General features: G+C 39.8%; 1 protein-coding gene and 1 long non-coding RNA gene across 2 annotated transcripts; one reads left to right on the forward strand and one right to left on the reverse strand.

Moving 5' to 3' along the window:
• The first annotated feature begins 639 nt into the window (after positions 1 to 639).
• Positions 640 to 24599, forward strand: DLX4 (distal-less homeobox 4). Its single transcript, XM_039333122.1, has 3 exons — positions 640 to 1437; positions 16121 to 16314; positions 22740 to 24599. The coding sequence occupies exons 1-3, from the start codon at positions 1035 to 1037 to the stop codon at positions 22989 to 22991; spliced, it is 849 nt and encodes a 282-aa protein (XP_039189056.1). The 5' UTR covers positions 640 to 1034; the 3' UTR covers positions 22992 to 24599.
• Positions 15692 to 22733, reverse strand: LOC120303508. The gene is made up of 2 exons (XR_005555483.1): positions 21123 to 22733; positions 15692 to 15978 (listed from the first exon to the last, which is right to left on the reverse strand). It is a non-coding gene; the product is annotated as an uncharacterized LOC120303508 (long non-coding RNA).
• Positions 24600 to 27053: the final 2454 nt, after the last annotated feature.

Raw genomic sequence — 27053 nt, forward strand, 5'->3', positions numbered from 1 at the left:
TGACTTCAATCTCCTTCCCTTTTTTCTTGAATTATTTTATTCTGTCATATGTGACTCTTAGGAGGAAAAAAAAACCCCATCCTATCCTATCTTAAATGTGTTGACAAACATTCCATCTAGATTCCTTTTCACATTTCTAGAGGGAATTGGCCAGCGGAGAGGAGAGAACTTGTCCAGACCTGTTGATAAACTCGTTTCATATTTAGACGCTCGCTTCCTCCGCCTCCCCCATCGGTATTAATTAACTACTGTATCGTTTTCCCCTGAATTTTAGATAGTCCTCCGCCTAGTCCAAGGCTTGACAAACATTTGAAGTTTGACTTCCTCTCCTTTCCCTCTAATATAGGTGAGAAAAATAGACGTGTCTGGACCTGTTGAGCTCCATCCAACCCACCGCCTTATTCTCCCTCTGTCTTCCCCCTGGGGTGCGGGGCGGCTGAAGGAGTTGCTTAGCCGGCTGGGTGGGCGGACCTTTAGAGGCAACGCGGCGGCTTTTTCGACCGGCTGGCGAGGGCGAAGCTTTGGAAGGGAGGTCCCCAGGGGCTCGGTGACATCACGCCGCGGGCGGGCCAATTGGAGGCGGCAAGGGGCGGGCTCGGAGATGAAAGGAGAAGGGGGCGAGACGGGAGGGGTGGGGGACAAGCGTCCCCTCGGTGGTTTTCCTCCTCTCTTGTGGGACCCGGCGTGGAGAAAAGAGGGCGCTCGGGGGGAGCTTGAGGGAGAAGGCGAGGAGCGGGCGCCGTTGCTTGGACGCGAGCGACGGAAGGGCCCGAGGAGGCGGCGGAGTGGCAGCCGCTGCAGGTGGCAGTGTAGACGTCGGAGCTTCCCTTTGCTTGACACCAAGGGCTAAGGAGGCGGCGCTGTTCGAGCATGAAGCTGTCTGGCAGCGGCAACATTGGTAGCGGTCGCCGCCGCCGATCGCTCGAAACGCGGTAGTGGCCGGGGCCGTGGATAAGGCGGTGGCGGCGGCGGCGGCGGCGGCGGCGTCTGGGCGTTCTCCTTGTCCTGCCGCGGAAAGTCCCCCAGACCTTTTGATGATGACGATGAATTCTCTGGCCGAGAGCCTGCTGGGACCGCCGGACCCGTCTAAAGCGGCTTTTCTGGACTTCGGGCTGGGTCCCCCGCCTTCTCCGCACCAGCAACCCCAGCCCTCGCAGCCGCAGCAACACCCGACCACCTTGGCTCCTCCATATTCGCTCCAAGCCTTGCATCCGCTGCCGCCGCCGCCGCAGCAGCAGCAGCCCCCGCACGACGGCGGTGTCTTTCCTCCTCCCGCCGCCTCCTACGGCAGCAGACCCCTGGCATATCCCCCTTACCCCGGGGCAGCCGGTGGCAGCCCTCACGCTTTCTACCATCACCACCACCACGGCACTTCCTACTCGCCTTACCAGCAGACCTCGAGCGCCTTGGGCCATGGGACGAGGCTGGAGGAGACGGGTAAGGGGAGGCTGGCTAGCTTGGGCGAAGGGGCGGGAAGCAAGCCGGGGCTGCTAAACTCCTCGCCCCATTCGGGGGTTGACGCAATCTCCGTTATTTTATCTGGATGGTAGGTTTTCGACATTCGTAAGATCACCCTTGAACACCTGTCCAGAATAGCCCCTTCCTCAAGCCACCGAAAGGTTGGGCTACAACTCTCGTTGTCCGAGACAAGAGGCCCGTGGCCTCAGGAGTGACGAGAGTTATAGCGCAGCACCCCTGAAAGAAAAAAGCTGAAGAAATGTGGGCAGAAATGTGCTGTTTTCAAAGCCTTAGGAGGGAATGGAATAAATCAGTATTAATGTCCGTCACTAACAGATAATGTTGCCCCTTTTCTTTTCAGGTTTATTTTTGGGGGCGGCGGGGGGGGGAGAGTTGAGTTGACAAGCAGATTACGAGTTAGAGAGAAAAATACGAATTGCCCTTTTTTAAATTAGAAGTTAACCTGAGTTTATTAGTTCGAAAATAAATCTGAGGTCGCAAATTTAGCCGAGACTTCCCCGTTCCATTGTTCGCAAAGAGGGTTGAGCCAGTCTTGGCCTCTTCTCCGTGGCATGAAACAACCCCCAATTCCTCCTGGGGAACGTGACTCAAATGTGGATCGAAAACTTCAGGCCATTCCAAAAAGTGTCAGGGGATTTTTATTTTATTTTAATTTATTTATTTTTGCATTTACTCAGTATAAAATCTGCATTGCCCGCCATTTCGTTTGCAGCGCTCTTAGACAAAGCTGAGTTGAAGCAAGCATTTTAATTACTGCACAATTATTTACAAGTACCGGCGAGGAATCTATGGGACAGTAGTCTACTTAGGTGGGATCTCTCTTCCCTGCATGCTCTACTGGCAGGCTCTAACGTAATTTAAGCTAAGAGAAAAATAATAAACACAGTGCAACATTTTATTCAGAAATGCGACCTTTTAGAAAATGAAAGCAATTTTGCAATGAAATAAATTACAACCCATTGTATTATGCCACCCTTAGATTGTATAATTAGAGGGACAGATCTTAACTTGAATAAGCTATCATATGGATCCTGAAATAGTTTGCACGTGATTCAAAAACTTCTTTCAATGAATATTTATTCTCTTCCTCTCCCCCCACCAATTTTTTTTTCAAAGAATCAGCATTAGCTTCCCTTCTCTGCTTTTCTCCCCTTCACCCCTATCCCCAGGAGGAAATAGTCTTGCTCCTCCTGAATTACTTGTTCCTGGGATCCATTTGATTAGCATCAAAGCTTCACAGGGCCATGACTGAAGCAGTAGCACATAGATCTAAGCAGGAGAAAGGCACTCCTCTTGGGGGCAAAACTCAGATGCTCAAGCAGCCAGAGGAGGAAATCTCATTGGCATCTCTCCTTTCGGAACTGGGATGTTGCTTTCCAGCCTGCCTGATCATATGAGCACTGCTCATCAACCAATTCAACCAGATAATACTAGGCTGGAAAAGGTTACTAGGTAGAGTTTGCATAGTTGGGCAATGACAAAATAATGTGCAAGCTTTCAGAACTCTTAATGAAAGAACTGGTGCAAAAATGCAAGAAAACAGTAAAATTAGTCATGCTGAAAATAAACTTGATGCGAAGGATCAGACTGAGGCACAGAAATTGGCCTAGCCAGCTGGGGAGAATAAGCATCGCAACCTCTCTGAATAGTGCCAAATGAGAAAGGAGCATGCCTGTAGCTCAGTGTTTTGCAACTCCCAGAATTCCCCAGGCAGGCAGCATGCTGTCACCAGTCAGCATGCAGGCTGGAGAGTTCTAGGAGCTGAAAACCACACATCTTAAAATTGCCAAGGTTGAAAAATTCTGCTTTAGCAACATTTCTGCTGGAAATGCTATTCTGCTTTGAGACTTGGTTTTCAACTGACTTACATTCTTGTGGTACTCTTTCAAGGTTGCATAAGAGACCATGGACACCTTTAATATATTTTGTTTTGAAGAGACTAATCCAGACAAATGATGATCCAAGCAATTTAAATATGATATGTCATTTATTTCTGGTCATTTCTCCCTGCTGCATTTGTTTATATCCTTCCTGGAAACTTCCCTTTCCTCCCCAGCTCATCTAGATTGAACATGCCTCTGGGCACTGCTCTGTTGTGTTGCTGGTATTCATAGCTATGTCAAACAACCAGGTACACTGAATTGCTCTATAAATAACTTAATACAAGAGGTAGAAATTGTTCAGGAAGTCACCTGGAAAAATTCAAAGGTAGATGGTATGGGACTGAAACCTTTGTTGATATATATGCAAAGTGTCTCTTCCCACCCCTACTGCTTGGCTAGTTTCCATCCTCTTGATATAGTGAACAGGAATTAAGCCCTATTTTTTTCCTGGCTTAAGTCTTAACCCTAAATCTGGTCTCATGTCCAGGTTTTGGACTTCAACCTCTATAAGCTCCTGCATTCAATAAATTGAATTGGATACACCATATCTGCACCTGACAATTTACATTGTTTTACTCCCTCCACTTATGTATACTTTTTAATTAGCTTTCTAGCCCAAATTCCCCTTCAAGGAAAAATATGCTTTACATTTCCAGGATGTTCCTAGAAACATTTATCTATTTATCACTTTGGATTGGAGGTTACTACTAATTATCTTTTGGCACAGAAAATGTACTCTTTTGTTTTTTATTTTCTACCATCTTTGTTAAGAACTTTCTTCCTGGCCTATGTTCAAGGACACTTAGTCTAATGATATAGGAATTCTTTTGTGCCAATCTCGTCTTCCACTAAAGGATGGCATTTTATTCAGCATTTACTGTATATATTCCCCCCTCCATTTCTGTAATAATGAATGTTTTACAATGCACTAGTAAAATATAAAAAAGGTTATTTTGTTCAACTATAGTAATTATAACTATATTTAAAACTCGGAGCAGTATTCCCCTTTCTAATTCTAAAGGTATTCCGACTTTAAGGTTAATTCATAACCCCTAGGCTATCTGTCTCTCCCCACCACCACAGCTCCCACCAGCACCTATCCAAACTTCACAGAAACCTTTCCTAGAATTCCATGACATTAATTTGTCAAATTTAAGGGAAGCTCTTGTTAGCTTCCCTTGATGATGGCTGTACACATGTGAAAACGGGCAATTTTCAGAATTGTTCAGCAACCAACCACTGCCAAAAAGATAAAAGGAACTCATGGGCATTAGAGATATAGCGAGACATTTTTCCCTGCCAAAATAAAAACAGGAGCTTTTAATTTAAGCATATCAAGAGTGATTTACTTGCAGTATTGGCAATACTAGAAGCAAAATGCTTCCAGTGTTGGTGAAAGGCAAAGAGACCCGTCTTCATTCTGTGGAGAAATAGCCTTGCCTAAGCCCTTGCCTTCTTTCTGCACAGAAAGGAATCATTGGATTAGTAATGTCAGTTCGTGCTCCCTAATGAAGTTAGGTGTTTATTAAATGCCCCTTATTTACTTGTACTATATAATTTTTTTATTTTAATTGGTACCTGTCAAACAAACAAGTAAAAGAGAAAGCGTCTTGCTACTATTTGAAACCAAATGCAGTAGCCAGCGAAAGTGGTCCCTTGCTGCTCCTTTGATTGAGGGAGTAAAACTATTAAAGGCGAGACAGTAGATCCCACCGGCAGCTAATTAATTAGCAGGTATTAATCGTTATGAACCTGATGAGTGGGAAAGGGGAGTCCACCGCAAATATCCCAAACCAAGCAGCCAGGTTAACTGCGGTTGTGGTGGGTGCGCACTCAATGAAGGGGTTGAACGATCTCCATTTAGGGGACACTGAGTTTAGGAACCGTATTAATTTTCATTCCGATCTGTGGATCCAACTAGGCAAGGCGCTTCGTTTTTAACTGCTGATGTTTTCCAGGTTTGTTCAGGAGAAGCTCGCCGCGGAGGGTCTGTTCCCCCTCGCAATTTACTGCACCATCCAGCTGTTGCTGAGACAATGTATCAGCCACAGAAATTTTCTCCGACGAGGTTTAGTCTAGCGTCACTCACCGCAGTGGTGGAGAGCCGATCTTCATGTTATATCGGCTGAGCAATGTAACTAAACAGATTAAAATCCGTAGGAGTTTTTCTTTTTAGGCCAGATTCACTCGCTACACCATAGAGTGACCGTGGTTTATTGAACAAAACATCCGGGTTCGCACAATGCCTAACCAAACCCAAACAAACCTATTATTCGAGTAGCAACGCAGCCCTAGCCTGCACTCCTAAGCGTATTTCCGAGCAAGTTAGTTCTACGGAATAAAAGGCCGTTCGCTTCTGGTTGAATGTGCTTTGCCTGAACTCAGCGCAGTTTTTGCTTGAAGTTTATCGAAAGATCAAAAGAGCACGAAGTGACGACCCCCTTCCACTGTCCAAGGAGGTGGCTTTCCTCCAGACATGGGTAACCTATCTGGTACACTCGTAATCTTTTGCCATTAAAAATCATTCTGGCTGAAGTCGATGGGTGCTTAAATCAAACACAGCTGGAAGGTACCAGGTTGCCTATATCTGTGTCTTTCCCTTTTTAAGCCATAAATTATTTCTTCCTTTGTGGGAATCTTCATAAGCATTTTCCTACTGCCTTTCAAATGTCTTCTTAGGGTACTTTAAAAACATAGGTTGGATAAGAGGCCAGGACGCCATAGTTGTCGACCTTAAACCAAGGAAGTCGGCAGGATTTGACGCTGGGGGGGGGGGGAGAGAATCTAGCAACAACTTAAGCGATCAAGACAAAGGCCTCGTTCATATAACACGCTGAGTCTTCATGAGAGTTGTTTGTTAAGTTGGTGCACCTTTGAAGCAAATGAAGGGCTACGACGTCCAGTACCTGTTTATTCGGAAACAAGCCCAAATTCATTTCACTTTTTTTCTCACTGCATGTCATCATTGCAATCCTTACCGATTTGGGGGGGGGGTAGTGAACCAGCTTGTGTAGAATTGCGCTGAGAAATTGAATGTCATCGGGGAACTCAACAAACCTGTTGGGTTTGTGCTGTATGCATAGCACAGACTTGTGCGGGTTTTTCGTTTTTTTACTTTTTGGAGAAGAGGCCCTATTAAGCTGCAAGGGATCTCGAATAAGTTTGCTAGACGGCCATAAATAATAGCAAGCAAGTGTGGGATTCTAAGAAAAGAAGCTATCCAGACAGCATCTCTACACAAGCAAAATATAAAGAGGTTGGTCCCTAAATATACGCTGCATTTATTTTAAAATATGCGTGCAATCATAGGAGAAAATAGAATGTGTGTGTGTGTGTGTGTGTACACATCCTTCCCGCAACAGGTGGACGCTGGGGCCCTTGGACTCGCCCTTGAAATACACCCACGGCCACTAGCGCTTGAGGGTCGCTTGAGGTGAACCTGCAACTCAAAAGCGATGCTGGCCTGAAGATATTTAAAATACCTTCCCCCACCCAAAGGAGCGTAAGTCATGGTGCCCGAACCATGAAATGGACGCGTTGTGAGTCACAAAGAAAAAGCTCACTTTGGTAAGGCTAAGCAGTCTAGTTTTGGAATCTGGACTGACCTTTCTTTAATTTACGCGAAGCCAAAATTCAAGCGGATTTACGATGTCCCACCGCCTGCGTAATATACTAGTGTCCCTGGCACATCTACCTCGTTTCTGTTCTGTTATTCTTCTGCCTGATACAGTGGAAAATTTTAACTCCCTATTAATTCTTACTTTGACCTTTAGTGAGTTTTAGCTCTAAGTTACTGCTAAATCTTCAATCTTCCCTAATTAAAAGCTGATTTAGAAATCAACGTTTCAGGTAGATCAGCGAATAAAAATTTAAGGTCTCTTTGATTTTGATTTCCTTTAAGGGACACGGTTTCCAGTTTTATTTAGCGAAGGTACAAACCATCAGATTCATCTTCTCTCTGCCAAACAAATTTTACTTTTTAAGTATTTGTAAAGTGATGTATAATTTAAGGTGAACTGGTAGAAGCTAAGTGCCTGGCAATTTATTTAAATGCATATTAGTTTATTGTATCTGACACTAGTTTTACAGTAATTAGTAGTTATTAAATGGAGATAATGGGGGCAAACGTGCCAGTTTTCACTTAGCATTCTTATAAATTTCACCTTCCCACGCATTCACAAGGTTTCTATTATCTGTCTCGAGCATATTATTCTTGTCCTTATTATTCCAAGAAGCCTGCTGACAGACAATAGAGTTCCTTTCAAAAAACAATAACTAGGGGAAACCCCAAACCAAGCCCAAGAGGTTAAGAAACAGTTTATATAATACAGTGAAAAAGCAGGCGTATTTTGTGAGAGAAGACATTATTATTAACCTAACAGACGGTTTACAAAACAGAGCGCAGGCATTCAAGTTTCCAAGTTTCCAATAATTCTTTATTACACAAGATTATTTCTAGACAAGTTTCCAATAATTCTTTATTACACAAGATTATTTCTAGACGAAAGAAATAATCTTGTGTAAGATTATTTTTACTGTCCCCTCTGATTTTCTACGCAGGTTGGGAGATGCCCTAGAAAAAGCTAGTGTCTAACCATTACATGGTTGAGGATTAAGAAGGGTTCTGGCCAATGATTTCCTCCCAGTCCACGGATGGATAACAGACAAAAACAACCAATTTGCATTGATATTTCCAGCTATTGGAGAACTCGGGTTGGATCAGAGTTCCAATCCGAGTTCTCCAATCGAAGTGTGTGTGTGTGTGTGTGTGTGTGTGTGTGTGTGTGTGTGTACGAAGTGTGTGTGTGTGTGTGTGTGTGTGTGTGTGTTTGTGGGGGAGAATAGCTGCAGAAGGAAACCCTTCTTTGGAGGTCGTCAAGTAGCATGAGGTCCTGGTGCATTGTCGCAGACACAGTTTTCATAATTTGCTTTTATACACACAACCCTGTTCTGTGCATATGAGACACTGCTATACTGTATGCATAATTACAAAGATTGGATATACTTGAAAGAAGCAAAAAAGAGAATAAATGCATAATTCAATAGGTTTCTCTTCCACTCTCCTCCCCCCCTCGTATTTTAGCTTCTCATCCTTCTGGGGGCCTCTCAAGCTGGTGTAGTTTGGAGAAAAAAAATAGACCCCATCCCGAAACACAAGCTTACTAGCCAGCCCTAAATGCAATGGTGTAACTGATAGACACAAACCGGCAGGTCAATACCTAAATTTTGAAAGAAGAAATTTGGGTCTAGCTAAAGGGGAGTCCCGTTGAACTTGATAGGGCATGTCTCGCCCTGCTTGCAATTAAATCTCTGGGGTTTCCAGGTCCGGCTCCAGCTCGGCGGATTTTCGAACGATCTCTCTTTTCTTCCAGAGAACTAGTTTGAGGTGTGGCGCTCCTTTTTCTTTTCTTTTTTTATTATTACATTTTATCTTTTTAATTAGGGTAGACACTGGGCCAGGCGTCTCGGAGTTTGGTCTTGGGTTGATTTTTAAATTAAATTATTCCTTTAGGGTTTCGGATGTATCTTTTAAAACTCCGTTCTCCGCGGGCTGCGTGGAAGAGGTTGGCGCCTGTTCAGCTCACACCCCAGGTTGATTCGCCAAACTAACAGGACCCGGAGCTTTTTGATTTTGCTTTTTAATTTATTCCCAGCCAGCTCGAGAGAATCCTTCGCGTTTTAGGGCTTTTGTATCGCGATCTCATGTGTCGTCAGTTTTGTTCAACAATAATAAGCCCGCCCGACTGAACTCAGCAAAGGCAAACGCCAGCCAAATTGCAAAGCCAGCGCTGGATTTCAGGGGGGGAACAGGGGGTGAGAGTCCCTATGAGTAAAGGCCGCCTTGCATAAGCATTATCGATTAATTCACTGAAAATGGTGGTATGCGCAGAAATAGTGCCGAACTTCAGCGGAAAGTGGTTTGGGAAGAAATTGCGACTTCTTAAGCTGTTCCGCTTCTTTAGCGTTTAGATAGATCAACGCCGGATTCTCCCTTCACCATCTCCTCCAGCAGGTAGAACTACTGAAATCCACTTTTAATTATCATTAGTTCGGTTTAAATCGATTCGGTGCCAATCAAATTGAATCATTTAATTCCTCAGTTAATATATTCTTTTTTTATTTTTAAAGAGTAGTATTTTAAAGAGTAGATCTTTTGGGAATATCAAACTGGCTGAAATCATCAAATGCTCACTTGACACGTATGTCACCCTCACGTTTTGAAGATGATGATGATGACCATTAGGCAGAAAGACAAGGTAAATAAAAGGAAAAGAGAGGGCGAGCTCATTAAACTGACCAAACTCAATCCAGTTATTGGGTTTGAGTCAATTGCAATTTAGTTGGCTTCCAGTATTTCCTCTACATCTGTTCTGCAGGGCAGATTAATAGCATCATCCAGCCATCGTCGAGATGCTATAAAAATATATGGGTTGATACTTATTGGCTGCAAATAAGCACTCCCATGCTTAATGTTCCCCAAGAGATTCCCCTGTCAGCTTTCATCTCAGTTGTAATATTGACTTTCTCTCCTGTGTTCAGAGCGTAGTAAATGAGATTTTATTTAAATACTATATAATCTGCCTTTGAAGGTAATCTCTTCCAAGGAGGTAGACAATAACATTCAAAAGTATGTAATTACACTTTAAACAAACTTACAAAAACAATATTTCCTTTGTATTCTTGTCTGTGTGGGAAGAACGAAGAAAGGCTATAGATGGATTTCTGGTTTCTGCCCCACTGTTTTTTTATAGCAAACATAATTTTTGCCTAGGATTGCAGCACTTTTACTCAATTGATTAGTTTGGGGAACGGCTTGTCTCCCAAATAAGTGTGCACATAACAGCAGCCACCTTAAGTAGATGTGCCTACTCAGAAGTAAGACCATCAGAGCTCTGTAGCCCTTCCTCCCTCTCCCCTCAGTGTTGAAACGCATCTTAAAAGTGACATGGGCTTCTCGCTCTTCCCCCCCCCATGTCTTTATCTTCCCCTTATTTTTCTTAAGGGAAAAGTTGATTTTGTTTCTGCCCATGTCCTAATCATCTCCAGTAATGTCTCCTGCTTTAAACATGAATCATTTGCTTTAACTGGAACATGAATCAACTTTGTAGTGCCAGAGCACATTCTTATGACACCCTCAAGTCTCCAATTCTTCATCCTTCTGGAAATTACTTTTGGGTAAAGCTTTCAGAACAGTCAACGTAGGATAACTTTGAATTCTGGTCATAAACTCCATAGTGCTGGGTCCTTATTGGGATTTAGCAAATAATCAATATGTCATTCTATAGATTACACAGTTTTTATTCTCTTAGCAATGGCTCTGACCTTTATAGGTGTAGAAGTTGTCCTTTCAATGTTACTAAATCTTCAAACAGTCCACCCCTTAAACTTGATGATGCCTTTCTGCTTGGCCTATATGAAAAGCAGAAGTTTACAACCTAAGGCCCAGGGCCAATGAGGCCCCCATAAGCTTCCAAAGGCATTCCGTTATTATGTGATTGAATCAAATAAATAAATAAATATGAAACTAGAAAATATATGAGAATCTTATTTTCATTGTAATCTCAGTGTCAATTTTGATTGTTCCTCCCATTATTTTTGAGAACACAGCTTCAGGCATAACTTTTTCCAAGAGTTGTGCATGCAACACCAAGTCCATCCTTGGGTGCTTCTGGTTTACAGAAAACTCTAGTATATTAAGTCATAAAGTCAAGCTCCAAGGAAAATCACCATGGTGATCATGATTGAGGATAAAGGTTCTGTTTTTTGTACCGCATCTGGAGGTCATCAGGTTGGGGAAGACTGGAAAATGAGCCAATTAAAGTGATTAAGATAAAAAATCCAAACAAGATTAGGAAATTAGGCACACTCTAGCTTTGTAGGAATGTTAGCTGGCAAGCATAGATTGTATGAATCTGGTCCAATGCAAGATGTCTGAGTCAATTTGTTTGCTAAATTTGAATAAGCTGAATTATTAATACTATTGGCTGTATTTGCTACCTTTCTATTGAGTGAGATAAGAATCGTGTTTATAATACTTAGCATAATAAATCTTATAATTTTATGTTAGTGATAGTTTTATCCAATTACCCTAGGGATGAAGAGCTTAGGTATAATTGCTGAATTGTAATTTCCAACATTCTTACTGTTGATCATACTAGATATGCTTCTATGAAATATAATTCAGCAATATCTGGGCCATGGGCTCTCCAACAACCCAGTAAGGAAAGATAGTCATATAGATGGGATGACAGCATTCACTTCTCCCTTGAACTCTAATACACCATCATATTTGTGCCAATGGCTGTCCTGTAGTTCAAGTGTTAGGCAAGAGTGTTAATTCGGTAAATGATGCTACAAGAATCCAGCCAGTGTTTTGGTTCATTCACAGTTCAGTGAGTTGGACAATGCCAAAAAAGTCAGTTCCATAAACTATAGTTCAGTTAACTGCAGCTTAGTAAACAAAATTAGTTTTATTTTCATGGTGTTAAAATACAGTAAATGTGTAGCTCTCCTGTGGGTTTGTAACCATTGTTTTATCAAGAATTGTATTCTTTGCTGATTTTCATCTTATGCATGGTTATTTAAAAAAACATTGCATATTATTTGTCCTATGTATTTTGCAGACTTAGATTTATGCTCATCTGGATGTAAGATGCATTGAAAACTTTTACTTTTAAGGAAGGATGCCCGGATTTGCAAAATGCTCTGAAAAATTGAAACATCATCAAGATTTTCAATCAAATAAAAAGTTGCTGAGAAAGAGAGGGGGGAAAAAACAATCCACTGCTTTAATGTATGGGATGCAATTTTAAAAGAAAGCACATGCTAATATTAAATTAGAAGGGTAATTATAAATGTAGTTTATTTTCTTCCTTAAGTGCTGTAGTACAGCAAATTCTCTGACAGTCTGAGTGATTTTTTTTTTTTTTTAGTTCTGCCTTGCACCTTTCTTTCAGGACAGAAGCTTAAGAAGAGGTATCTTTAAATGTCACCTTCCATTCTCCACAATCATATCTCTGTGAGATAGGGTGGCCCAAAATTATTCAGTTGGTCTCTATCGCAGGGAATACACTTGCCTGGGTCTCTGTGCTCATAGACCCAGCCTTTTCCAATCTGGAGTGCTCTACATTCATTAGATTTCTTTGGGGCAGAGTTTCTCAATCTTGCAACTTTAAGATATGTGGACTTCAATTCCCAGACTTCCCCTGGTGATGGTCCTTAGGGGATCATGGTAATCCAAATCCACTGCTGCCCCCAGAATGGGGACAGCCATGTTACAGGATGAATTACATTCCAGGTGAGGCTTTGTGTCTATGCACATAACCACTTATCCAGGCCTGCTTGATTTCTCCAGCAATAGAAGAATTTACCAGGACTGAAAATGATTTGTAGGGCTGTGATGCACTTTTTATTTCAGCAATGGGGCAGCACCAATCCCAGTGATGAGCTATGTTTTGCAATTGAAGTCTACATTTGGTCTGGAGTAAATGGTTTGTTAAGGATACATGGTGGTCAAGGTTGAAGTAATGATTATGCATGGATTAAATTCCTTGTTTTGATTTCTTTCACTTGCATTTTCTTTGTTGTTTTAAGCCACTTTGAAAGTCCATATTAAACTGAAAGATAGCAAAAAAAAAAAAAGAAAAGAAAAAACCTTACATTTTAAGGATCATGCCTTCTTTTTTGTAAACCAAGGCAATGCAAAGAGCCTTTAGAAACAGAGAAGTAAATTTTCAAAAAAAGAATTTAAAGTGTTATTATCTGTAAGGAAATAGTACCTTGGGATTCCCTTCTACTGTGTCTATATATTTTTTCAGCTTGTCAAAACTTTGCGTCCTCTCCTCTGTTGTGGCTTCTCCAGTAGCACATGGATGTGGTTTACTGAGGCATCTAGGGAGTATTCTTCCTTAAGCTGAAGAGTTTTGCTCTTTGCACATGAGCGGAGTTTCTTAATTAAAATCTGCACTGGTGAGAATTAAAGGCAGCCCTGTAGAGGGATCTCTTCTTCTTCCCCTGACACAGTTTCAAACCCGAGATGAGGGAAAACAAGGTCTCTGATTGGGCCACAACTGTTCTCTGAAACTGTTTGCATTTTGTGGGCTTGCTTTCTTCTGCTCAATTGTTTTCTCCTGGGGAAAGAGCAGGTTTTTAAAAACACAGAGGATAATGAGGAATTCTTGCCATAATGCAGTAAGCTTGGAATGCTCATCAAATGTAATAGGATGGAAAGAACTGAGTACACAGGCTAGATTCTTTGCACATTGTTGTTGTTTTTAGCAAATTATAGCAGTAAATCAAAATGCACAGAGAAAATGACATTGATCAAACACACCTTTTAACTTTAAATTTTGACTTTGTATCTTTCATTCCATGCCCCTCTCTCAGCAGCTCCTTCCTTTTTAATTCAGAAAATTTGAATCTTTGAAGTTGAAATATAAAGTGATGTCAGGTTGATTTCCCCCCCACCATAGGTTTAGGTTTTTTTAAGACAAGATAAGCTTTTTGTAATAGATTGAATTTAATTGTGCTACATCAAATGACCTTAATAAACATTTTCTATGTGAGTTCATCCATATTGTTTACAGCCTGGTTGACAGCTACTACAGTAACATGTTCTTGTTATTCAAACTACAACTCCTTCTTGCTTATGTTATCTCAATCAATGAAAAATGACTTGGCCAATTTGATGATGCCATAATGAAAGAATATTGTTAATTAGCCAATCAGATCAGATTAGAATATCACAAAGCCAGTTCAGGATGATGGCATTCCTGCTTCCCTACATTCTTAATGGCTATGCTTTTTCATCGTATGTTTGCATAGGGCAGTCAACTAAAGCAATGGCCCCTGATCTTTTGGGCACCAGGACTGGTTCCATGGAGGGAGGTTTTTCTACTGACCGAAGGGCCCAGAGTTTTGCATGCTGCCTGCATCCTGCGGATGGGGCTGTGCTTGTTTGTGTGGCCTTTTTCTGGCATGTGACGGACTGGTACTGGTCCACAGACCAGGGGTTGGGGACTCCTGAACTAAAATGTTTTCAGGCTGCCAAACACTTTTCTGAAAAATGTGCTTGTTGGATCAGAATGTCAGTAAACTAAGAATATACAACGTCTTAATTGCCAAATTTCTTTCCTCTGATCACAAGTATTTCCGAGGCATTTGTTTATTTATTCTGTTGAATAATCTTTGATTATACTCATTATTTGTGGTGGAAATCTACTGGAGCTCAAATTTTCTCCCCAAATTCCCATGTTAGCCATTTATTCAGGGTACACCCTTACCTTGATTTAAATAGAAATCCAGTGATTAAAAATTCCTTTCTAATTGTTTAGATAGTGATTCAAGAAACATCCTTGAATGGCATGGCAATAGGTCATTCTGGGAAGAATTATATTTTCCTCAAGACAGTACATGCAGCTTTAGGGGATTCTGGACCCACATTTGTCACTGATCTCCTGTGTTCTCCCCCACACACAACCCTAAATGGGTAGAAATGCCTGGGAGTCAGAGTGATCTATGCCCAGGTCTAAATTATTGTATTACAGTCTAGATGCAGCTGCCCTTAAAGAAGACTTGTAAACTCCAACTGATGCAAAAGGCTACCGGTCAGAGCTTAAATATGTAGCAAGACAATGTTATATCCTTGGACTAAGCTTATCTTTCCAGATCTTCATATGATTCGATATTTTTTTTCAGAGTTCTTTAATGGTAAAAAGAATTATCATCATTCAGAATTAGGTAGCAAACTTGTTTTCTGGATGACTGTGTATCTTGGGTTCCTGTTCTTGTTGGGATCTATAATTCCCATTATTTAATTGTGGCACGACCAAACAGTGATTTATTAAAGGAGTCCATAAAGATAAATAATATCCATTCTTGATAAAGGAAGCAGTTCAGTTGTAAGTACATCCATATCTAAATTGTTTCTCAGTTTAGTTTTTTCACTGGAACTATCAGTTGCTGAGAACTGTCAAGTTTCTGGAATTCATTACTCTAGAGGTATATATACCACGGGGCCTTAAAATTTGCCTTTACATAGATTTAATTTTCAGACTGGTAAATTAGGAACAAGGACCTCTGAGCATTCACAGAGTACATTTCCATACAACTTATCCACCATTTATCATATCCATTATGAGTGGTGAGTATTCTGGTCAGATATGATATTCTTGGTACCTTTCAATTTAGAATTAGAATTTGTTTTATGTGTACAAATTAATAAATGGGCATATGCAGATTGCATTCTGAATACCAAATTATATTGTAATAATAAGTTGCCAAACAACATTTGTGGTTATTATCTGAGAAATCTGACATAGGCAATTGCATCATGTTTCACTGAAATTTATTGCTTTGTTATTACTGAAAAGTGGCAAAGAAGTTGCAAAGTCAGAAATCCAAGGAATTCGCTATTATCTTTATAATCTTGCTTCTGGGAGGCAAAGCAGTGTACATGGCGCTTTCCTCTCCAACTTTATCCTCACAACAACATCTTATGAGGAGGATTAAACTGAGGGATTTTTAAAAAGGTCCAAGGATGCTTCATAGTGGAGTGGAGGTGAAACTGGAGGTGTTTTTGTCCAGCAGTTCTGTCAGTAGCCCCATGCTGAATCACCTATTAGAAAAAAATGCAAATAAATATTGACACATGTATGATCTCAAGTCCGCTTAAAACCAAACAGCTCAGCAGCCATTGATGTTAGTTTCAGCTACACATTGAATCTTACTTTTCTCTTTAATTTTGTTTCTTTCAAAAGAACTGGAGAAATCAACCATCATAGAGAATGGAGAAATCCGCATCAATGGAAAAGGGAAGAAAATCCGGAAACCACGTACCATTTATTCTAGCCTTCAGCTCCAGGCCCTCAACCAACGCTTCCAACAAACCCAATATTTGGCATTACCTGAACGGGCAGAATTAGCAGCACAGCTGGGCTTGACCCAAACACAGGTGAGATGCTCTATTAATTTATACTCTCCACTTGTTACCCATCAGTCCCTGTCTTCTGAGAGCATATATTATGAGGATAATCTTCACAACATGCCTGTCAAATTAGTTAGAATGAAGATGGTGACTTGCTTAAATCTAGCTCTTTCCATCTAGTAGATGAAACAAAGTTGCCAAGGGTTTTTCAACCTTGGCAACTTTAAGATGTGTGGACTTCAAGTCCTAGAATTCCCCAGTCAGTCATGCTGGCAAATTTTATGCTGGCTGCAGAATTCTGGGAGTTAAGGTTCACATATTTTAAAGTTCTCGAGGTTGAGAAACACCGATCTAGAATGACAACCACTGGGAGGAATATTTGATATTGAAAAATCAATGGATAGGAAAGAGATTAAAATTTGTTTTATCCTTTATTGGCTTTTGAAGGGTGCAGTCTGGATTTCTGTTCTAGACTTTAAAAATGAAACAACCATTGGAGTAGGTGGGCAAAAAAGACTATAAATCAAGGATGGAGAACCTGATTGATCGTGTTAGCTCCCAATAGCCCATGTCCCTGTTAGCCCTCCTACTAGGCCTTCTGAGAATTGTACTTTTCTCCATCTGCTTGCATGCTAACTTTCATGGGTAATTGACCTGAAAAGGGATGATAGCTAATGTTTTTCACATTCAGACCAAAATATTATTATAGCTGCTGTTGCAACCTTGCTTTCCCCACTTCAAAGCCAAGTACGAATGCTAATATTATGTTGAGAAGTATTCTAGAGCCCCCCATACACTTCTTACTGAGCTGTAGTTCAGTAATAATTAACATTATTAATTAACCTGATGTTACAGAAGGACTCTTGTAGATAAATTTCAGAAATTCTGGCTTTCCCAGGTTATTTTATATTTTCTTCAGAGTTCTTTGATTTTAAATCTTTGGCCCCTTCCCTGATGACTTAATTGTTGCACCATGGCTTTTAAACTATGATCTTTGGGGAAAGAAATTGCTTTCTTGGAACAGTATAAAAACAAAATAAGTAACGAAATAAGTAGCACAATAAATAACACATGGAACAGTCTGTTTGCATCAAATTTAAACACTGCAATAGTTTATTTTACCATTTTGGCTGGTAGCATTGCTTAGGTAGTGGATTTGCAATCAGCAAATTTTGGGAAACTCAGATGTACACCCCCTGAAAAAACACACACATCACCTTAGGTAAATAAGTTTAAATGTGGGGGGGAAGGAAATCTCCAATCAGCTGGATGAGAACTGAAACTGAGCATGGTGGTTATAGAAAATGGACTGATCGATAAAAGAAAGGAATATGGTCATTACAGGAGATGTTAGGTACCAAAGACAGATAGAAATGAATTTCATATAGACATCAACATTTCATAGCAGATTCTATGGGTACAATGTAGTAAGTTGATAATAACTGCAGCATTTGGCGTGTTAGAATCACTTCCCAGAGGACACTGCATTCTGTCTTAATAAAATACGACATAAGTAAGGATGGACAGATGAGTTGTGAGAATAGGGGAGGTTGTCACTGAAGATATGGTTTGGAAAGACCTGGAAGTCTTCCAAGACTTAGTGCTGTCAAAAATCCCTGACACAGAACTGCCTCTTTTACAGATGGCTAAGCCACTTAAAGAGATAATTTGAGACAGATGAATGGCACAGATGAGATCTTAGCCACAGGCATTTAAAAATGTATTTGGACAAAGAAGAAATTCAAGTAAAATGGTGGAATCTATGTGCTTTTGGAAGGCAGGATGGCAGAATTCTAAAGCTATGAATTGTTATAAATAAATGTTCTTTTTCCAGATAGAGCATTTACAAATCTACTATTGATATATCAAAAAGTGGATGCTTGGTCTTCTTCTACTTATTTGTCCCTTGGAATGCAGAAACCAAACAGAATATTGCCAGCCAATCATCTTTTCCCAAGAGACTCCTCAGATTATGACTGTTCTTGAAGAAATCGTCTTAGCTTCTGGATGGGTGTGTGATAGATATTTCACAACAAAGAACTAGTTTATAGAAATGGTAATACACAAGGCCAGGCAGACACTTTCATGTGAAGCAATGTTGTGCACCTACAGAAATAGATTCTTCTGCTGTATATGATGTGCAAAAGTTTACATTTTTATCCATCATAAATAGTTAAGATCATTTCTAGATTAATAGCTAAGATCATTCCTCATTTGTTCCTAAATGGAACACAAACATGATGTCATAATCATTTTTTTTCATATTCTCATGCCTTCATCTCATTGCCAGTGCATATGTAAGTGAGGCTTAAACTACAGTTATACCCACATTAAAGAAATATCCCCACACACAAACCTCAGCATTGTTCAAGATCAGCCTCAGGTAATGTAAAATCTGTTAAGACTTTGTTACTAAATTGAACTTGAAACAAAACTAGGATGGGGATCAATAGAGGGGATAGCAAACCTCACTTCACTATAGTTTAGGGATAACAAAATGATGTGTGTGTAGCCTGCTATATATCAGCAGTCTAAAACTTGCACTTGCATGAAATTTCCCTTGGGGGTATAGGCTGCTTTTTGGGCCGCAAACAAGAGGTACTTCTCTATTTCTAGAACCCTTTTCTCTAAATAAGCAAGCATTGCCATATCTCATTGACACATTATGAGTAGTGCTTATTTTTAATCTAGTTTCTATTTAGTTAAGTATTTTTCACACGTGACAGCTTTTAAGGTATGTTGACTTCAACTCCCAGAATTCCCCAAATAACATGCTGGGAGTTAAAGTCCACACGTCTTAATATTCTGTGATTAATTCCAGTTTAATTGTTTAATTATGTATAATTATATATAAAATTGCTTTTTAAACTTTACTAATTATTTTAAGGATATTTCTCTGCATGAAAGGCTTAAAGTAATGTTTCTAGTAAATTAAGTATCATTTCTAGGTGCACCACTGCTAACAACCTTCTACTATTCTCCGAATCTTCACTGAAATCAAACTATCAATTTGAATAGTGTTTATGGGGATCCAGCTCTTGGATGCAGTTTTCTCAATTGTTTCTCTGAAGGTGGCTGGAGAATTCTGGGAATTGAAGTCCACACATATTAAAGTTGCTGAGATTTGAGAAACACTGACCAATTATAAAAATGTGTTTTCTGACCCATATAGTACATTTGCCTACTATTAAAAGGTTCCCCAGCCTTTTGGTTAAGATGCAGGTTAAGTATATATATAAGTATATATAAGAAATTGTGGCTTGTCAGCTCAGTAAAAGTGGCTTGTTCAATAAAAGTCCTGGATAAACTTTTTTTAAATTAGGAGCTGGAGGTGGTTTCAGGGAGGTTTCTCTTCTCTGGGCTCAATGCATATCTTCTTTGTCCGGAAAATTTCCTTCTGGGCACACAGGCTTTGCTGGTTTCTGATGCAGTACAAAAGCTTTCAAAACCTGTTTTCTGGGGATGAAAATGGGATGAGTTCACACTGCAAGCAGCAAATCCTTGTTTAGACTACCTTTTTTGGAGTATGAATGAAGGAAATCTATATCACAGCAAACATATTTTTGATGATGTTAGACTTTCTTCCATTGCTGAAGTTTGCAGGGTTGTTGCTTGGATAGTTCAAACAGGATTTGCTCACATATATATTGATGTATTCTCATTGTGTTTTTGCTCATTGTTTATTTTATTCTATTATTTTACTTTTGTTTACAGGTCTATTTATTATTGTAAGCTACTTAGAGTGGCCTAACAGCAAGATAGGTGGCAGATAAATTTAATAAATAAATATGGAGGGAATCTAAAAGAGGCCAATGAATGTTGTTTGAGCATGCTCAGAAGCCACAGCCCAGTTTGATCTTTGCTGGGGGGGGAGGCAGAAAACTATGAGGAGGATTGAATTATCAGAATTTTGACTGGCTGCACTAGGATCTGCAACATTATGCTTTAGCCCCATTGGTTCTAACTAAAAGCATATCTAAATATTCTGCAAAACTATTAGTATAGATCAATGTTTTTTTCAAACTTAGCCACTGTAAATCGCATGGACTTCAACTCCCAGAATTCTCCAATCAGAATTCCAGTTGGGGAATTCTGGGAATTGAAGTTCACACATGTTAATATGGCCAAGTCTGAAAACAGCATTGTAGCTGAAACATACCAAGGATTCTTATGCTAATAATAGGCTGGACCTTGGTTTAGGTCACACAGCACTTATTGATTTGCTGTGATAGTGGGAGAAGCTCATGTCCTTTTAATACCAGTCTTTCACATCACTTGGAATTGCTCAGGTAAATTTAGCTAGAAATGCTGAGACTTGATCCTAGACCTTCTGTTTTCAAAGTAAGTGTATTTATCACTGTCTCTGGCTGAATAACAAGCAGAGCTTTATCACTAGACTTAAAAAAAAAAAATCACTTGAAAGGGTTAAAGCTAATGTATCAGATCACAATTTAACACATTTTAAGAATATTCCCTTCCTTGTAATTCTAGCTTCTCACCTCCACCTCCACCTTTCAGCAGTAGCTTTGTTTTGAAGACAGCTTTTCCTTTTTGCTGGTTCGTAGGTGAAGCAAGCAGGATCATACAGGGAATAGAGACATTAAAAAAAGAAATAGATGCCAAAGATAAAGTTCCAGAGATGGAAATGCAGGGTAAAGCTGAAGGAAGAAAGCAATAGACACATAGTGTCTAAAAATGATAAAGACTGACATCACATTCCTTTTCCTAAAAACTCACTCCTTCTCCAAAATGCTTAATTTCCAGAAGGTCCAGCCTAAAAGATGTTTTTCTTTTTTCAGAAAGCTGCAAGCTTGCTATCTTGATTCTAAACTCACCTTCTATATTTTCTTTTTTGCATTTTAAGTTCTTATCTGATGCAAGGCATGGCACTCAAGCCAAATCTGCAACTAATCAGAAAAAGTAGCTTCTCTGTACCGACAAGGGCCGCGGGGGGAGAGTGGGTGGGGTCTCTTGCTTCAGATGCCTGTAGTTTTCCTTTTCCTTAGCATGCCCTGAAGACCAAACTTTACACTTTGCCCTCCTTCGATGTTTCCACAAATGCCTTTGTGCAATCGGCTTTAGGGGTGGGGGAAGACGGGAAGGGGGAGGAGCCCTGCTTGAAGGAACCGGCTAGGATTAATCTGCAACAGGGAGCCTGAAAAAGACGTGTGAAACCAGGTTGCCTGAGAAACGTTTACAATCCTGCTGCTCGGTGATCTTTGCAAAAGTCCCGGGAAATGGGGCCTTCCCGTTTTCCATTTTACAGAGGAGGGAATTAAAGCAGAAGGGAAGAGACAAGAATACTACTCTAACGCTACCCAACGATCAACCTTTTGCCGTGAGGGGGATTTATATTTGTATGTGTGTGTGTGTGTCCACGTATGTACAAACATGTCATCTTTCAGTCTGAGCATCCAAGGATGGTAGCAAACAGTAAAATGCAGAGTACAAAAATAATTCAGAGGCAGAAATGAAAACTAATGCAAACCTTAATTATCAATTACAAGTCAGGAAAAAATACATATTTTGGGCACATTTCCAAAGGAAAGGGGAGTGAGTGACCAATGCAACTCCTATGGGATTGTGCTACTTACTTTGGGAATGACACAGGAGAAGGCCTTGTACTTTGTGCCACATGGGTACATCTCCAGGGTAGACATTGTCAAAAGGGGCATGTCCACAGTTTGTAATGCTCAAGCAGGTTTGCGGCTAAAGAAATGGGTCTTCAGACAATGTGGATTTAAGCAACTTATTGCCTTTTTCAATATGGGCACTATGTGACTCCAATATTTTATACCATTATATATGAAAGCCATAACTTTGGGGAAAGGCTGGAACTGTACATCCAAAGGCCTGTACTATACAGTATGCAATACTGTTCCAATCTGTGAGCTGATTTCCTTTCTACTTTGCATTTTGGCAAGAGATATACTTAACAGATTCATGTCAGATTTAGCAATGGGCACCATTTTTACATAGATGTCTACCTAGGGCTAGATTCATGGCTTACCTGAAATGTAGGTGAACAAAATCTTGAAAAGATGAATGTATGGTGATTGCTAACTTTTCTTAGATACAGAACTAACGGAATTAAAATCATCCTTCAGAAACTTTTTAAAAAGTATATCTTGAATCTAAAGAGCATGACATTTTCTTTCTTTCAGCATTTCCAACTTATTCAATAACAATATCATTTGTTATTTTAAAGTACCACAGTATTCAAAAATTTTAAGGATCTTGCAACAAAGGTCATCTTGCAAAACCAATGAGAAAAAAATCATTTAGAATTCTTCAATCTAAAATAGCTATGAGTAGAAACATTAGGTAGGGAGAAAATAAAAGCCGTTAAAAGTAGAAAAATGTAGATGCAAAAAGTTCTAGATTAAACTCCTCCCAGTTTTACTGTAGCTGTTCATGCGTTCTCTGCTTGCACCCATTTTCTCTTAAACCAGGTCAAGATTTGGTTCCAGAATAAACGTTCCAAATTCAAAAAGATTATGAAGCAGGGCTCCAGCATCCAAGAAGATAATTTACATAGCTCTTCATCTTTGTCCCCATGTTCTCCCAACATACCTCCACTTTGGGACATCCCCATGGCATGCAAAGGACCTCCTCTGCCTTCTAACACCTACATCAACAGCTTTGGACCTTGGTACCAACAGCCACAACACCAAGATGCCATGGGAAGGCCTCCAGTGATATGACAAAGACAGAAATTGGAATGTCAGAACATCTCATGTGCCTTTTTCTGTAAATCTCTGACCGGCATTCCTGGTAGAGGGAAGGGGGGCAAGGGTAGAGGAAATGGCTTCTTTGAAGGAATTTCCAGTCCTTTTCCCTTGACAAGAAGCCCTCTAGCTGGAGATGATTGCCCATATATATTCCCTTCTCTGATCCAGAACCATGTCTAACAATGGTGACAGAACATGTGAAGCAGAGATTGGGAAAGGGCCCCAGACCCCCTTGATTGCAAGTCAGGAGCCCCTGAGGAGAACCTCTTCAGTGGAAATTTATGAAAACAGTGCTTGTGTTATGGTTCCAAAGATAAGCTCATGAGTAACATGGCCTTACACAGCATACTGTATAGTTGTATTAGGAATATGTTTGTTGCCATGAGTTGTTGCTTCTGGCAAGATTTCTGTGCCTTAAACAGTTTCAATGACTGATATCAATGAAATTGGTGTAAGTTTTTTTTCCCCTGCTGTAGAGCTTCAGGAAGGGGTGAAAAGATTTCATTTTTGTACCTGTGTCCAGCATGCAGCTAGATAAAGGCATTGAAGCATTTATTCTATTTTTATGGCAATCTTAGTTTAGCTGAACAGAATTCTATTTCAGAAAGGTATTAGAAAAATGGACTGCTGAATCGGGTAGAAATTAAAAAATGAAAGTCTATGCAAGGGGCAAGGAGTCTTGAGTTTTTCGGTGTCTCCTGGACTCCATCTCCTATCAGCATGTCTGATGATCAAAGAGGATGGGTTTTGAAGTCCAACAGTTTATGGTACAGTTCTATACCCTTTCGAACAGTGGTACAACATTATGATTTGGGGAGTAAAATGCTGGTTGCTCTAGAGATTTCTTCTCTGTCTCCCTCCTCATGAGATTAAATTGGCAAGTACAGTATAGCAACCTTGGCTCTTTTATGATTCATGGACTTCAACTCCCAAAATTCCTGAGCCAGCCATGCTGAGGGAATAAGAGGTTTCCAAGCTGAGCCATGCTGGCTCAGGAATTCTGGGAGTTGAAGTCCACATAAAAGAGCCAAGGTTGCCTACCCCTGGTATAGCCCATCAAAATGTGTTCAATATTTTCTCACCTACAAAATAAATTATACTTGTAGGTAGTGAATGACTATAAGTAGCTCCCAACTAGCAAACATCAATAAGTAGGTTTTGAAAATGATCAAACACCACAATGCCAATTTCTTAAAGATTATGTTTAAGAAACCCAGAATTGTTTTTACAGTTGACAAAAAGTTTGTGGAATGTAATCCCCATAGTCGCCTGATTTAAGTTTTGAAAAAAAAAAATCATATTTGTTTCAACAACTGTATGAAGTCTTCCCCATTTGAATAACTTTACCTGAATAAGTTTAATTTTAAGTACCCTTCAGCATGCTTTGCCAAGCAGAATGACAAATGTTTTATTTATTGAAACAAAACTTTTGGTATATTGTATTGTTTTCTCTTTATAAACAGAATGTAAAACTATAAATATTTTCCTTTTTTTTTGTACACATGAATTTGTTATGCCTTTTCCTTATTTGGCTTGCAAAGTGTGAAGCTTAGATTAAACTAGAGTTGGTGATAAGATAAAGGATCTTCATGTTAATTCCTGCAAACTTAATTCATGAGTGCAAATAACACCTTTGGAAGCATTGGTCTCTAGCAGAACAGACACGAATTTGGTAATTTTGTAACAAAAATACTCTGTGGAACTTCATATAAATGCAGCCATTCTTGTTGGCTTGCTTGAAATCCAGAATTGTTGGACCAAAGTGAATGTCTGAAATATTATAAGAGTACAAATTTGATTTAGCCTGGGACTGAACAGAGTCTATTGAGAATCTGTTGGCGTTCCTGCAGCTCTACCTTCTTTCTCTAACAACTCAAATCTGACTCTAAGATTGGATGGCATGATTTGTCTGAGAAAATGAAATCCATTCCTTCTCATCCCAGGATCATCTCTCTTCTGAGGCAGAATGATTTAATTCATTAGGGAAGCAAAACATTACTAATGTAATTTTTGCTAATTTTTTATTTTCCTGAAAGGATACAGAGACAGCTTCTGATATTTTTTGTTGGGAACCAAAAGTTAATTGAATTACTTTACTTTGTGTCTTGTCTTAGAAGAGGTATCATTGCCTTTCTGTTGCAGGTAACAAATGCCCGAGACTTATTGTTGCTTAAAAAGAGTTCTTTCCCCCATACATCTAAGCCAAAGGGCATGAATATCAAAAGTCAGCCAAATTATTTGATCACATGGAGAAGAGAATCTCACAAGCTCATCTTTCCATCTCTGGTGGGGATATTTAAAAAGTAAATCTCTATTAAATGTCTTGCTCTCTCCATGTATGACAGTTGATCACTGCTCTCCACGGTTGGTATCCGGGCTTATCATAATTGGGCAGATGCCAACAGAGATTTAGTTCAGAGTCTAACATTAATTCGTGCATCACATTTTTTTTGTTTTGCTTTTAAACTTTCTACCTACTGACCTACTTTCTCCAAATGAATAATAAGACTGATGAAAAAGCAATAACAGTGCCATTTCCAGATCTTTTACTGTTGGAGATGAATAAGATACCTCATCTCCATTCCATTCTTTATGTTGAAAAGTTAGCCAAATTTGGAAGTTGCATTTTCTCCTAGTCTAGAAATTTTCAGGACAAGCAATATAGCCTACCAAAATTCTCCCATCACTCCCATCCATCTATTAGCGCTACAGGTAAGGTCACTTCTGTCTTAAGATACTTGAGTATTTATATACCTAGAGTTTGGTGAATCTTCTTATCACTTCTCACATATGACAAGCTTTAAGGGAGCCAGTGTTCCTTTTGATAAGGGGTCAAAGTAACAAGCTGTTTCTCTTGTATAATTGCCTTTTGATAGACTTTTCTCGAGCTCATTATGGGATGGCTACTCTAGTCCTTTGTTTTTGGCCTCTAGACTTTCACCTGGCCATTGTTACTGAAAACAAGTCACACAATTTCTCAATATTTTGAGAAACTTGGAAAATACTGTTTAAGGTAGGAGCCTTAAAATCAAAGATCCAGGTTTCCAGAAAGTTTCCTATACAAATGAATGTGATTCTGCTATCATTGTGGTATTCATAGTCTGCACATATATTTAGGCTAGGTTAACTGATATGAAAAATAGGTCTAGCCTACTTTATGAGGTTTCATTGGTATATTCAAAGAGATTTAAATATTTGTTATGAGGAGGAAATGTTTTTCCTGGCATATTGGAAACAATATAGGCAACAGGCAACAATAAGACATCCTCCCATTTGGAAACTGCTAAACTTGCCTGAGGTGGAAAATTTTGAAAAAATTTCCAGCCCGCATCTCTCATTAAAACTGGCTTTTAGATTATGTTAAATGTAATTCTTTCCATAGGGTATCCATGGGGTGAAATTGAGGGTGGGGGTAGTGTTTCAAAAAAATCAAGATGGTACCTGTGAATTTAAAGCTCCGCCTCCTTTACATATTATATATATGATCCATGTAAAAAAAAAATTAAGTGGATTTTTTTGTCTTCCATGACTTCAGTGTTCCTCCCCAAGAAAACGTCCCTGCCATTTTACATCATCAATTCTTCCCTGCTTATCAAGATTTGCCCACTTCTGATGTAAGTGGCAGCCATTTTTCATTGATGTTGATGATATTTTTTTCCAGATTTCTAGATTCCTCTGTAAATTTCAATTGGGAACCATAGTCAAAAATATATACCTCCCTGTACACTGTCCATGTTTTGACATTATTTGGAGGAAGATATTATTTGGAGCCCACAATTCAAACTGAGCTTATCAGTATCATAATCAGATAATGACAAATGTTCCCACTTACTGGAGAAAATAACCATTTACGATGGTCCAATAGCATAATGTCAAGGAATTAACACATCTAGCACACATCTACCCATTTTTACAGATGGAACCTCCTGAAACTAATGGCCATCCTGCACCTCCACCTAGCAGAGCCTAGTGGATGGTGGGGTGATAACTAAATAGAGTACAAACATATTCTCTCAATATCTTTTTTTAAAAGTG

Source organism: Crotalus tigris, unplaced genomic scaffold (assembly GCF_016545835.1).
Source record: "Crotalus tigris isolate CLP2741 ecotype Arizona unplaced genomic scaffold, ASM1654583v1 scf7180000024472.5447098, whole genome shotgun sequence".
In the NCBI taxonomy this organism is placed as follows: Eukaryota; Metazoa; Chordata; class Lepidosauria; order Squamata; family Viperidae; genus Crotalus; species Crotalus tigris.